The sequence below is a fragment of the Dipodomys merriami genome, unplaced genomic scaffold, assembly GCF_024711535.1.
Source record: "Dipodomys merriami isolate MVZ:Mamm:240054 unplaced genomic scaffold, mDipMer1.0.p SCAF_6, whole genome shotgun sequence".
Classification (NCBI taxonomy): Eukaryota; Metazoa; Chordata; class Mammalia; order Rodentia; family Heteromyidae; genus Dipodomys; species Dipodomys merriami.
In genome coordinates this window covers 44,815,722-44,831,262 of record NW_027206179.1, presented here as the reverse complement: position 1 = coordinate 44,831,262, position 15,541 = coordinate 44,815,722, and the positions used below count along the sequence as shown (strand labels likewise).

Sequence of the window (15,541 nt, the reverse complement as noted above, 5' to 3'; positions counted from 1 at the left end):
GTGAGCATGGAGCTGTCACCTCTTATGGGGACATTGCTGTCTGTCTTCTGGATCTCTCCGAAAGGTCCTACCAAAAGCTCTTTTGACTCTGTGATTTTGCAGAAATATGTCAGCTTGTTAATAAAACATGATATCACCTGCTTTCCATCAGGGATATTGTTTGATACGGAATATACTTTGTTGACCAAAAATGTCACAGTACCTGCACTCAAAATCCTTACAGTCTGGTAATTGAAATAGACTACACCAAGATATCATATGATATGTTATGATGATATGAAATTCATGGTACATTAGATGTAAATAATAAAAGGATCTTATTACTCAGGGAAATCTTCAGATAAGGGATATGATAAGTCATACACAACCATTGGGCTACACTGGAGGACTGCAATTTGTATCATTTGCTTTATATTTCACACAAACACTATGGAATAAGCTCTCTACAGGACCAGACTTTGACTTATTTGCATTCCTTATATACAGAAGCTCTGTATTTCCCAAATAAAGTTAATATTAAGATATCTAGACATTATTGAAATATATTTGCTAAACCTCCAGATCTCTTAAATATCACATAGGCAGATAGAATTCTGTCAAAATAATTTAATATAACATGGTTATAGTGAAAACAACCTATATAGAATGTATTAGGTACTAAATATTCTTGGTACTTAATAACTAATATATTTTCTGTTTCTTTTAGAATAGCCTAAAAACTGGTAATTCAGGCTTATTTTTCTGAATTATGAAAATTATATTTGAAAAAAATCAAAATCAGTCATAGTAAGAAGTATAAATTCCTCAATGGTAGGGACTAATATAACCAAGATCCTGAAGGCAATCCATGTGTATGCTGAATGAAAACATAAAACAGTTTATGCAATCATAAAGCCTATTCTTATAATAATAGTGTCAGAATGAGAGAGTGTTTGACTTAACTTTCTTTTGAACATGAAAAGCAAATAGTTATCATTCAAATAATACTACTGAAAGTACATTGCACTTGACAGATGAACAAAAACAGCACAAGCAGATAAGCTTGAAATTTCTTTTATTTTAAAAGCATACATAAGTAAGGTAAAAATAGCTTCTAAGTGTTGACTCCCTCGAAGGCTTTTTTCCATCAAGTTAATTGCAAAGGCTATTCAAAATGTTGCATTCATATATCATACATGGAAATACAAAATTACAGTCTAAATTTCAATAGATTAAAAACAGCAGCTAACTTCAAAGAACACTGCAGAACAAATGATAAAACCTAGGTTTATAATCATTGTCAAAGTCAAAAAAACCGGAAGGAAGTATGATAGTGATCACGATGCACTGAAATTAAAAACTGATATGTTGAATGTGAACCCCTTTGTAAGACTATTAAAACAAAATAAAAATATAACTAAAAACTTCATAAAGAAAAGAACTGGAAAGGAGTTGTCCTGCAGACCTTTTCATTTTTCAATCATATTGGGAATATACTTAAAATGTTAGAAATTTTGAAAGATACTTTTCCCATACAATGAAACACTAGAATGAGGAACATTTTTGTTTCTGAAATATTCTCTAAAATAGTACCAATTCCCTCAAGTATTTAGCTCCATGGAGGACCTTGGCCCATGACTGTAATCCAAAATATTCAGAAGGCTGAGATCTGAAGATGAAGATTTGAATGGTGCAAGAGCAGAAAAGATTGCAATACTAAGCTCCAATTACATTAAAAGCTAGAAATAGAGATGTGACTCTGGAGCTAGATTGCCAACCTTCAGCAAGAAGACTAAGCAAGAATCTGAGTTCAAATTCCAATATGGACACAAACAAAAATATTTTGTTAAAAAACAAATATATTTTAAATGTTTTAATATATAGAGAATAATATATAGCCGGGTGCCTGTGGCTCATACCTGTAATTCTAACTACTCAGGAGGCTGAGATCTGAGGATCGCGTTTCAAAGCTAGCTCAGATAGGAAAGTCTGTGAGACTCTTATCTCCAATAAACAACTCATAAAACTGGAAGTGGCACTGTGGCTCAAGTGGTAGAGCACTAGCCTGGAGCTGAAGAGCTGAGGGACAGTGCTCAGCCCCAAAGTTCGGATCCCATGACTGACAAAAAAAATAATAAATTAAAAAAAATATATATATATATATGACAAAATTCAAGTAAGTCTGTAAATTGATTTAAGGAATATATATATCCATATACATTAAAACAAACAGTTATCAAATTATTATGAGTTACCTTCTACATAAAACTTTTCCAAACATGAATATTGATGTGTGAAGTACATTTTGACACAGTAGGGATGATGACTTTAGCTGGAATAAAAAACATTCTAAAATGTATTTACTCTTAATTGTGTTTAATTTCATATTACCATGATTAATCAGACTGAATGTCTTCATTTTCTGCTGTTTTAACTGCAAGAAATGATCTCTTCTGTTTTTATCCTATTATAAGGATCGTTACAAAAATGGGAAACAATTAACACTGGGTTTAATGCTTGAGTGCTATAGAGCTGAAGTAATTGCACTCAAGGTCTGCTAACTTTTTAATCAGGCATTTGGTTGCAAGCTGCTCACAATTGATTCTGAGAGAACTAACACCGTCTAAGGAAGAAAGCAGGTGTGCCAGAAAATCAAGGATGTTGGCAAAACAAATGAAAGATTTTAACAGGAAAAGAAAAGGATAAAAGTAAACCCACAGCAAAATGCTTGTCAGCAAGCCTTTTACTTGGCTGAGTGTGTTTCTGAAAAGAGCCAGATGTGCATGCAGGCACAGCGATGGAAGCCACACTGACCTCCTCCTTCCCAAAACTAATGCAACAGTTTAGCAGTGAGGAGCTCTGTCCATCCAGTGTTAGTAAATTGAGTTAATTAGAACGAAGACTTAAAATTTCCATACTTAGTAGAGTTAAGCCACAATCAGAGGTTTAGGGAATTACATTCTAATTAGAAAAGTTCCCTCTTTTTTGTGTGTGTTTAGACTACTCTTTGAAAAACAAATTTGGTTAAATACTGTGCTCTCTCTTCAAGGAGATCAAATGTTACAGGTTTTCTCTACAAGCCAACATTATCACTTTTTCTTTCTTTAACAAGTGTCTCAAGTGTCATTCTCCTTCTCAAAAAATAACATTTAAGCACATGGTATTTCACATACTTAAGAATCGTCACATGGCTCAAGAACATTGTCCAGATTATTATTATTTTTTATTTTCCTCTTCTGTAAGATTAATACTCACTGAAAGTACTTTACCCTCATGGTAGAATAATTTGAACATTAAATGGAACATTTCTCATTATGACCTTGAACTGTAATGATGGCTAGACAATCTATTGCTCTATTCTTTATTTAGAAAGAAGAAAACATTTGACAGATTTAACCCTTTGCCTGTTGAGTGTCAAGATAATTTGCCATTGCTTTCCTAGCTTTCCAAAAAAAAAACAAGAGCAGGTGAACATAGAAAGAATAAAACAGAACTGGCCTTTGCAGCAGGAGAGGGAACAAGGGTAAGAAAACATCAGCTATGAGCTTCCTCAAGCAAAGCCCTGTGTGCATTTTAATTACACTTGTTTGCCTGGGCCACCAGGCAATCTATATTGCAATTCATTAAGATGCCTTAGGGTCCAGAATAAGCTAGAGAGAGATCAATGCATCTAAAATGTTACAGAAAATTACATGAGTTTCTACTCCTGTTCCAAACACACTATGGAAGTTTTCACTCTTCTGTGGGCATCACTTTAGCTTCCAGTGGGCTTTCCCTTAGTTTCTCCTTGAGTAAATACCTCTCCTTCAGCCAACACACTGTGTTTAGGTGAAAATTTCATATAAATGAAAAGAAGGCACCTGGCATCTGGCCATTTACGCATGAGGTTTCTTACAAAGGATGGGCATATTGCTGGATTATGAGCATTTCAGAAAGGATGCCAAGTGAAAAAGAGCAAGAAGTCTTGCACTCATAGTATCCCCTGGTGGTCCAAATTATATCACAGGATGGATTTTGTCATCAAGGCTATTTCTCACTCAATGGTAGCATTAAGCAAAATCCTTATTGTCTTGCAGCATTTCACAACAATTTGAAATCTAGCATCGCAGTAGATTTTGGAATCTGTTAGATTTTTCTAAATGCTGTAGATATACAAGCGTAGGTATAAATATGTGAAATATAGTACAGAATTCACAGAATCACAAATTTAATTTGTTTTCCTAGTGAAAGAAGGAAATAAATTTCAAGCGTTTGGTCGTTTTTGCAAATGCATGTTACTACTCACATAGTTTGCCTATTTATTGAGGTATTTATGATAATCCTAATAATTACTATTCCAGAACAACAAAAAGAAAATACTGCCAGGCGCTGGTGGCTCACTCCTGTAATCCTAGCTACTCAGGAGGCTGAGATTTCAGAATCACAGTCAAAGCTAGCCTGGGCAGGAAAGTCCATGAGACTCATATCTCCAATAAGTCACTAGAAAACCACAAGTGGCGCTGTGGCTTGAGCGGTAGAGCACTCGTCTTAAGCTGAAGAGCTGAGGGGTAGCGCCCAAGCCCACAGTTCAAGCCCCATGACCAACAAAAAAAAAAGAAAATATCAGGAGAAAAGTCTACTAAATTTTTATACCTATGTGTGTGTTTTTGCACACACTTATGTGTGTGCACTCATGCACTGTGAGATTTGAACTTTCTAGTTTTCTTTTAGACATATTTTATTAGTGAAAAATCACCTTGGATAATATTGTCACTCAATATATTTAGAAAAATAACTTTTCAAAAAAAATCAGCAATACAAAGAAACATTATTACTTATATATATATATACATATATATATTTAATTTGTTAGTATTACTTATATCAATTCTAATTTATCTAGTTGAAATGCAAAGAATTTTTAGCTTATGAGGAACATTTAGAATTTAAATATTATCTCTACATTTGTGCCAGATCATCATGTAATCTGTAAAAAAGAAGCAGTTCTTAAAAGGAAATGTTTAGTCACTATTGTTTATTGTTTAATTTATTCTTTATTTTCATGCTCTTCTAAAATTCATATTTCAATATGCATAGAAATTAATTCAATCTTTTCTTGATACTATTAACATGACAGCTTCAAATTTAAAAGTTTAAATGTCTCATGAACATAATTTAAATTCTTATTTGTCTATTAAAAGTCTTGTCTTAAAAATTATTTATGCATTCTAAGTTCAGGATGTATGATATAACCAATGTGCTACAAAAGTATTATCTTGTAATCTAATTGTTGGCATTTTTAGTAGTATTTTAAATAAAAACATGATATGTGTTACTATCAAGGCCCCGATCTTATACAATTCTCACATTATAAGAAATATTAAAAGTAACATTTTGAACATGTATTGACTTCTTTTCTCTCCAGTAGCAGTATTACTCATCAAATGCCAATTTAAGAGTATGTATCTCTTTTATGTGAAGAAGGAAGTAGACACAAAGGTCACTAAGTCATATATTTATTAGTAATTTTCAGTATCACATCCTTAGTAACAAAACAAAATACAGCAAAATGAAAACCCTAAAATCTAAGAAGTCACCCAGATAGCAAAACAAAAAAGAATAGTAAAATACCCATGAAATGACCAAGGCAATGAGATATTGGGTATTTTTCCACTAGCTTATAAACACTACATAGACAGGGTTATATTTGCTTCATGGTTAAATATATCCCTAGCATTAGAATGGTACTCAATAAGTATTGATTAAATAATAGCATTTTACTCTCAGAGGCTTATCTGAGTATGTTGATCATTCTACAGAGACAAATACCAAACGACTTTTGGGATTCAATATTACCTCCACCTTGGGGAGTATCACCTCTTCTAGTGAGAATGACTTTAAAGAAAAGAATTATGGTATATATACCACATTTTCTTGATCCATTCAGTTACTGAGGGGTGTCTAGGTTGGTTCCATATCTTAGATATAGTAAATAATGCTGCAATAAGCATAGTTGTGCTGGTAGCTTTAGTAGTCTTGTTTGTGATCATTTGGGTAAATGCCCAAGAGTAGGATTGCTGGGTCATCGGGGAGCTCTATGTAGATTCTTTTGAGGAACCTCCATACTGTTTTCCAAAGTGGTTGAACAAGTTTACACTCCCACCAACAATGCAGTAATGTTCCCTTCTGTCCACATCCCCTCTAGCATCTGTTGTTATTAGAGGTCTTGATTATAGCCATTCTAACTGGAGCGAGGTGGTATCTCAATGTTGTTTTGGTTTACATTTCTTTTATGGCTAGAGAGTTTGAGCATTTCTTCATGTGTCTATTGGCCATCAGAAAGAATGACATTGCCCTATTTGTTAGGAAATGGAAATACTTGGAAAAAATGATATTAAGTGACATAAGCCAGGCGCAAAGAAACATAGGTTTCGTGGTTTCCCTTATTTACAATAACTAATATATGTCTGAGACATGCGGAAAAGGTCAGATAAGTTGATGTTAGGTGAAATGAACACAAGGATTCAAATGTTTTGGTTTTTTTTTCTTTCTTGCGATTGTTTCTAACATATTTATAAGGTGATTCCTTTGTTGTTTTGTATGTCCCTCCCCCACGGTGTAACCCCTGCTTTCACCGTATTTGATGTTGGTATAATTTGTGGAGGGGAAGGGAAAAAACAAATTATTTAAATAGGGATACAGGTGGACCCATTGCAACAATGATATGTACAAGTTGTTATGTTGAAAAAGGAACATAACAACTTTGGGGGCGGGGAGATAGAGGTTGGGAGATGGGAAGGGATGGGAAGGGGAAACAAAAGAGGAGGTGGAGGCAACAATGCTTGATAAGAAATGTACTTATTACTTTGTCCAATAAAAAAGACTTACTTTAAATAGGCCTTACAACATGTGAAGCCAGATACAGCTTCTTTTTAATTTTTGTTAATAAGTTTTTAAATATTTTTTATTGTGAAAATACCATACAGAGTGGTTACAATTACATGGGCAAGGTAATGAGTACATTTCTTATCAAGCATTGTTGCCTCTGCCTCCTCCTTTGTTTCTCTTTCCCATCCCTGCCCAGCTCTCCCTCCTCCCCCCAAGTTCTAAAGTTAATTTTTCAACATAATATCTTGTACATCTCATTGTTGCAATGGGTCCAACTCTATCCCTATTTAAAATTTCTTTTTTTTCCTTCTCCTCCCCAAATTATACCAGCATCAAATACAGTGAAAACAAGGAAATGAACCCAAAGATAAAGACTCAAATGCTTTTTCTTTCTTGCTATTGTGTCTAACATATTTATAAGATAGATGATTTCTTTGTTGCTTTGTATGTCCCTCCCCCATGGCATATCCCCAGATGCAGTTTCAAGTGGTTTATTCTTCCATTTACAAAACATTCTTTTGTGCTAGAAAGTTGTATCAATAGAAAAGGGATTTGCTTAATTTAACAGGTTTTAATTTTCTTCTCTATTTCAGAAGCACATGCATCCTTTGGTATTTTCTATAAAGTTTTTTTTTTTTTAACCGCGCTTTTTTAGTGTCTTTTCCTTCTACTTTGTCTGCTTCCTTCCCCCTGCCCTGATCTCTTCTTTGTTTCCTTTTTTTTTTTTTTAATTGTGAAAATACTGTACAGAGGGGTTACAATTACATGGGCAAGATAATGAGTACATTTCTTATCAAGCATTGTAGCCTCCTCCTTTGTTTCCCCTTCCCATCTCTTCCCATCCTCCCCTGTCCCCCCATCCAATTGGCCTCCCCCCCCAAAGTTGTAAAGTTAGTTTTCAACATAACGACTTGTACATATCATTGTTGCAATGGGTCCAACTGTATCCCTATTTAAACTATTTGTTTTTTTCCCTTCCCTTCCACAAATTATACCGACATCAAATACAGTGAAAGTAGGGATTATACCATGTGGGAGGGACATACAAAGCAACAAAGAAATAATATTACATATGTGTTAGAAAATTCCCGAATCAATGCTACCATTTTAAGATTGTATGGTATTGTGGGGTATACGGTGTGACTTTAGCACAAAGGTGAGTAAACTAAATGGCAGTGTATGTGTTTGTGTGTGTGTGTGTGAGAGAGAGAGAGAGAGAGAGAGAGACATTGCCAGATAATAATCTCATGATCGTGGACTTGCCAGGCTCCAAGATTGATACATTTCTAAGTATTCTGTTATACCAAATAATTGGTTTCTCTACTTTCTTATGTCTAAGTGGAACAGTAGCTTAGAATGGTATAATACAAATATTTTTAATGATTGTTTCTAGAAATCTACTTAACCATTTACTCTTTACAATATACATTAGTAAATATAAGCTGAAAGATAGTTCACAAACAACATTAAAAGAAACTAATCCTTGGAGAAAGAGAAGTAACAGTATGAGGGGAAAGGTAAATACATTCTTATTTGTCAACAAAATAGTAAAAATCAATTCCATGTGCTCATTGGAACTTTTTTTGTAAAGATTCTAATTTGGTGACATGAAAGCTGAACTCTACTTATAATTTTGCTGCCGTTTTCTATTTCCTTTAATGTCTATGTAGTTGAAGGTGAATAGTCTGATTATTTCCTCTAGAAAGTTAACTGAACATTTCCCTCTGAAACTGCAGAATTGAGATAAGTGTGAAAACTGACACTTCCACAGGAGTCCAGTGCCAAGGGGATGAGTGTCTTTCACTTTGATCCTAACTTCCAGGAACTAACTTTAAGTGACACTTCTCATTATTCTGTACCAGCTCTTCCCGAAAGCTTCCCGCCATTGCACAAACTGTGAAGGAGAACCTTTCCTGGCGGCACCAAGAGTGTTTGCTGAGTAATAGTTGGTCATAAATGTGCAGGTTCAGAATCCTTTGCTAATTAAAATCGCTTCACTGCTGAGATGCCTTGAGGTTTGCCCTTGCTTATCTGGGTTAAGCCATGAAAGCATGGTTGAACCATCTCTTAGACCATAATTTGTTTCTAATTCACATGAAAACATGGGAATAAAGTGATAAGATGTATTCACACTTTTTATCTACAAACATAATCAATTAAAGTTAATCACAACTTAAGCCAGTTCTCAAAAAGATGAACATTCTGACACTGGAAGTCAAAGTTTACTTATGGAGCAGTGGATCTTTCTGGACAACTTCCAAATTTGCTATTGAAAAGAAGAAGAGGGAAAACTTTGACAAACTTCATTTTCCTATTGATTTATACTTTTAGCCATGTAAATTTTTGGTTATGAATCACAGCCTTTTGAATTTAATTAACATGAATTCTGTTTAGCGTATACTCCAAATCAACCTTAAAACATCTCAAGATCACAGAGGGCTACTGCTCTGACACTCATGATCACATTTCCATCAGTTGTACATTATGACATGATAACATAGGTACATCTGTGTATAATGCATGTGTGACTATGAGTCTGTGAGTGAGTGAGTGTGTGTGTGTGTGTGTGTATGGGTGTGTGTGTATGTTGCAGAGTGGGGACAGGAAACTTACAGTAGCCACAGTTACTGAAATACAACTAGGAACTTCAAGAGGAAATAGCAAACAAAAATTATAAAAAGATTTATAATGAAGGATTCAAATGCAAGATAGAAAATGAGGCTTAAATAACAAAGAAACAATTACTTTAATTGATGTTGTCTGATACATTGCTTATAAAATACCTGCCATAGAGAAGAACATGGAAAAGAGAGGCCTCTAACATGTTTAAGGACATAGATGGGACAGACAAATGGCCAGAGCTTCCAATGTTCAAAGGAGGAACATAGGGCATTCCTCTGCTCCTCTCTTGAGCTCAAATCCACTCACAGAAAAACATATGAAAAGAAAAAAAGCTTTCTTTGAAATTTAAGAACAAACGCTTGTGTATCTTAAAAAAATTAGTAAAACAAAATAGCAAGAAAGAGAATTAATGGCTATGACAATTCCTTTTGGATTTAATTTTTTATTTTAGATTTCAGATATCCATATTACTTTCTTTAATCAAGAAATATGGAACATTCACTAAGGTAGGAAAACAATCAATATTACACATAATACTTTCTGATACTGCTCATTATTTAGCCATTAACATTGCTGTTTTGTGACATTTTATAAACTCGAGAAAGATTTTTCACATTTAGAAGATTGATGTTTTACATATAAAGAAATAAAAGAAGGGGTATAATAATTTTCCAAAGCCAAAAAGATACAGAAAATGAAGGAGGAAAGGATGGAAGGAAAGAAGGATAAAAGGAAGGAAGGTAAGAAAGAAATAAGGAAGGAATGAAGGAAGATCCATTCAGCCATTACTGGAATGTTATAGCTCTGAAGGTATCAAGATCCCTCTGACATCACAAGGAAAATAATCAGGGCAAAAATTGACAGCATAAGATAAAAGTGCCATTAAATTCATACTATAGGAGAATGCCTTTGGGAAAGACAGACTATATTAACATCTTTGACAGTGGGTGACAAGAAGATAATCTCTTGAGAAAGATGAAAGTTTTCATAACTATATCTTTGCTTACATAGTAAAGTAATCTGTATTCTAAAATAAAGTTAACTACTTTTTGCAAGACTACATCAATGTCTCTACACATTTATTCATATAAACCTTGGTACCACTTCCCTTTAGATGATTACATTCCATCTGCTGGCATAACAGTTAGATTCAAAGTGAGATTCCAACTATGAAGACATAGTTAATCCTTACATGATAAATCCTAACAGCCTGTTACTTTCAAATACAAGGTTGACTCTGATTTGCTCATTATTCATAATTTCTTATTGTAAATGAGAGCTATGTGCGTGCACTGAAGATTCTATATAAACCCTTTCAGATAGAGCCTGATCTAAAATGATGCATATGTTAAATCTCCTTACATGAGTCCAGACTATCCTCTTATTCTGCACCCCACAGTGTTCACTTGACTGGAGTCATCTTTGAAGGCAATTGGAACGTCTTGCTTGGCTGAGCACCATGGAGCTTGGAGCAAGATAAAAAAAGAACTACAGACTTTCAACTTTAATTCTGGTAGCAGGACACACTGCAACCATCCAGTCAGACAACCATGGGATATGCTCACTGGACCTTTAGATATATAGTACCTGGACACTCATTTTCTTAAATAAGAACAAAATATTTATAAGTTGAACATCTATTTTATTGAAAATTTCCTGTGGATAATTGCTTACATGCATAAATAAGTATGTCATTTATGGTCTATATAATTTTATCTTTGTTGGAATAAGAACAAATAAGACATTCATTTTATTAGTTTGTCACTAAAACATCATGTAGAAATAATCATCTGGTCAAGAGAAGGTTATCAGTACTGTTATGACTTCAGGGATAGCTGAAGGCTCAGTATGATGTGCTTATCTTATAATCAGCAATTTCAGATCACTTTGAGTAAAATTTGTTTTCAAAATAATATTTAAACACATTACCCAGGACTATTGGATATAAATAATATTCAGAAAGTTGTCAACTGTATATATGCTGTATATATCATAACGTCTAGAAAAATTATACTAAATGGCATTATTTGTAAAAGATTCCCAGACATTTGAGAAAGAATAATTGAAACTATCATCTATATCCACATGAAAGTAATATACTTAAAGAATTATGTATAAAATACATATTTTTGCTTTATATATGTCTCCTCTAAGTTATGTATCTCCTATTCAACATATTTTCATATTAACTGGTTTTTACTAATTGTTTCATATGGCTAGATCATTTTTTTCAAATGCTTCCTCTTATGCCTGCTTCTGGCAAAAAAGTACCAGTGCTGTGCATGTCCTTACCTAATAAAATGTAGTCAATTCACATCAAGCTTTGGAAAACTCAAAGCCATTTCAAAGTCCAATTTAATTTTATATGTCAATACTTTCCTCTTACCAAAGTAGAAATTTAGATGATATTCAATATTTAACAGATTTGATGCATTTTCTCTGTTTCCTTATTATTTTATAATTAACTTTCTCAATATAATTCAAATTCAGCTATTTCATTAGTACACATGACAAATTCAATTTCTATAAAGAAATTTTGCAATTGCATAATTTCTGTCACTTTGGAATTATTTTGCTCTATTTTTGGTATTTATTTATTTATTATTTACATACTTACTTATTAATTGCTGGTCCTGGGGCATGAACTTAGGGCCTGGATGCTTTCCCTGAGGCTCTTTGTATTCATAAAACACTCTACTACTTGAGCCACAGTACCACTTATTTTTTTTTCTGAGTAGTTTATTGAGGGGTAAGGATAAGGGTAAGGGTTTTATGGGGACTTTTCTGCCTGAAGCTGGCTCTGAACTGTCATCCTCAGATCTCAGCTTCCTAAGTAGCTAAGATTACAAGCATAAATCACCTGTGCATGGCTTGTTTTTAATTTTTACTATGCTCTTGAAGCACATTGCAGTCTATTACTTATATGGTCACAGTAGTATACCGAGCCTAGTCTCATGATTTGTGTGTTTGCATATATATATATATATACATATATTATTAATATAGTAAATAATAAATTGAAAAATACATATATATACATAAGTTTTCAATTCATTTATTGAATTATATTTAGTCTAATACTTGCATCACTTCCACAAGAATAAATAGTGGAAGGATTAGTTTATTTCTGGCTTTGAAATGCATTGGATTAGGTTATAAAAGGATCCCCTGCTAAGTCTGAGTGATGAAATACTGTTTCAAAATGAACCACTATAGAGTATCACAGAGAGGACCCAAATACCATCAGATGATCAAACTAATTCTTCCTCTAAGCCCATATCTAAGACCTAGGCCTAGACCTCAGAATCCGAAGAGTGAAACTGAGGAGGTCATTCTTGCATTAGAGACTTGCAGCAAGTGTATAAATACTCATACAAATAAAGCCTAAGCTAGGAGGGGAGCGCCCAGCTGTGTGTGAATGCAGGAACTTTGACCAGAAGCCAGGCTCAGTGAAAACTATGGACCGGTAGCCATGGTAACGAGGGTACTTCCAGAAGTCAAAGCCAGGAAACAGAGTAGGTCAAATGTGGAACAGGCTGTTGGTCAGAGTAGAGGGGACATCCAGAGATCCAGACTAGGAGGAAGCCAGGGAACTTTCCATGGTACACATACAGCAAGGAAATTCGAGTGCCCAGTCCAGATGGAATTCTGCTGGATGTCTAGCCATGGCTCCAGCTGGCTCAGGCTCATTCACTCCTCATGCCCAGATCCCTCCAACTGGCTTCTGATATTCTATGGCTTTCTATCTTTTGGATGCTCTTGGAGCAGCCTCATAAAGCTGTTTTGCCAGGAGCTCTGTAAGGTGACCCCATTTGTAGAAAATGTCAGGATTAAGTTAAAACACATTTTTTTTCTTTTAAAACTACCAGGAAGATACCTCTTGATATCTTACTGAATTACAAAAATTTTGACCATAATAACCTGAGTGATTCCAAAATAAACTCCAGGAAGAACTGTTCTTAAAGAACTAGATTTGCCACAGAAGACACACATAAACTTTATTATTAATAATGGTGACCAGAACTTATGTTAGATTACATTGCATGAGTGAGGGATATTCACATTCTGTTAATTAGTGTATAATAATATATATACTTTTTGCCTTTGTGATAATTTGTCTAATTTTATTAATTATAAGTAAGGTAATGAGTACATTATTACATTTATTGATGCTCATTTTGGCCATTTAGAATAGAGGTATTAGATGAAAATATTTAAATATATAAAACATGCTGCTGATTTTATTAGTAGCTTATATTATCGACTGCCTCTTCTTTTGCACCAAAGAATACTGAAAATAAAATACATTTGTGAACCCCATAAAGGTGTAATCAAGGTATACATAATGGATTTCTAGAAATGGACTCAAAATATAAATAATCTATTTAGGAACATCAAAGGCTACTGTTAGCACAGTTAATCTAAAAAGACAAGCAGAGTAATCTAGGAATGAAAGCAAGAGGGGAAAAATGTGGTGAAATAGATATAACATTGAGTCCAAAATGCTGACCCTGAAATACTCTGTGCCTCAATAATTGTGGAAGATGGAATAAAAAGGGTAGAAGATGATGCAGAAAGTGACAAAAGTAAGGTGCTAGTTGAGCTCTGCAGTTAGTTGAGCATTGTGATCCACATGAATGCTCTTTGCAAACTGTCAACTGCTTGCAGATATGATAGTATAATATTTATGAGTCTTTTTATTTCCAAACATATGGTTGTTTTCAAAATACCAACAATTGCATAAGCATATGCTGAAATTAAATTATATAAATGGATATTTGTAATGACCTTAAGCTATATTTTTGTTGTTATATCTTCATTAACCTTTGTGAGTCTACTGAAATCTCTTGCATAAAATTCAAGTGACTTCATCCATACTAAATGTTTCAGAAAACCTGAGGCACTATATCAAAGGCATGGATCAAGAAATCAAATCTGTAAGGTGTTAGTATGTGATAGGGGTTATACTCTCCTATTAAATTTTAAAAGACATAAAAGTTGTCTATACCTTATTGATATATACATATGAATCTGTTTTTTTTTGCCATGGTGACCACTACTTTGTTAGTCTAAAAACTTCATTTCTTCCTGACAGATGGAATGTATCTCAACTCTTGTATATAGCTTTATATATTACCTATTATTACATCACACCAATAAATTTTATAGACAAGCATATTTAGCTTCATGACTAAATAAATCTGAATAAGCATCTGTCTATTCAGTATTAACTAACTACTGAGGGAAAAATCCACAAATGTGGTCATGAAGCATACTTTTAAATAACTGTTGCCTAAGCTTGTTCTAAAGATTTATTACCAATAACAAATAAGAAGAATTATATGGTGCTTTGTACATTAGTTTTGCAGAGGAATAAACACAATGAATAAAATCTACTCAATAAGTTGAGAAGATATGAGTTTCAGGATAATGGGAATTAAATTACTTGTTTCTCTGTATGCTTAGGTTCTATAATTTTAATTCCTAAAAGCTTGTATTGAAAATGGCTGCTTGGGTGATTATTGTTACTGCCTCTTTTATAAGACTTTGAAAAATTGAATGACAAATGCACAGCCAAAATATCAACCAGTCTTTCTTATAATTAGAGGTACAACATTTTGTGAGAAGGTATGTGGCTTTTGTTGTCTTTTAACCAAATGATAACTAATGAGATTGTTTTGAGTTGTCTAATTTTTCTTTTTCACTATTCTCTCCTTTTCTTGAGTTACCCAACTTTCATTTATCTATCCCACATGCCCAGTTGTATTTACAAATTGTGGCCATTAAAGTTTGCACTACTCTATAATTCTGATTTTACCACTGTCATCCAGACATCATTCAAAAATAGACTCAAACATTCTGCCATCATTCATTCAGCAATTAGCAAATTAAGTCACCTGATTATATGGTCTAAGCAATTCATAGTGAGACAGAAATTTTTTATGAAGCATAGATGTCAATATGTTATGGAGCAGTGATGTTAAGTACCCACTAATATGTCTAAATCATGTGGCTATTACAGAATAAAAGCTGGGGTGACAATAACTCTATCACATTCTGGCTCCCAATAGCT

General features: G+C 33.7%; 1 protein-coding gene across 8 annotated transcripts in view; it reads right to left on the bottom strand.

Annotated features, from left to right (window-relative positions):
* Positions 1–15,541, bottom strand: part of Pcdh9 (protocadherin 9) — an 869,105-nt gene that overhangs the window by 311,122 nt on the left and 542,442 nt on the right. The window contains exon 4 of one of the 8 annotated variants that reach the window (XM_070002876.1): positions 13,189–13,263. The exons of the other annotated variants lie outside the window; for them this stretch is intronic. Coding sequence (XP_069858977.1) covers positions 13,201–13,263 — 63 coding nt within the window. The 3' untranslated portion in view covers positions 13,189–13,200. Of the gene's footprint in view, positions 1–13,188; positions 13,264–15,541 lie in introns of those variants that run through there. 8 annotated transcript variants of the gene reach the window in all.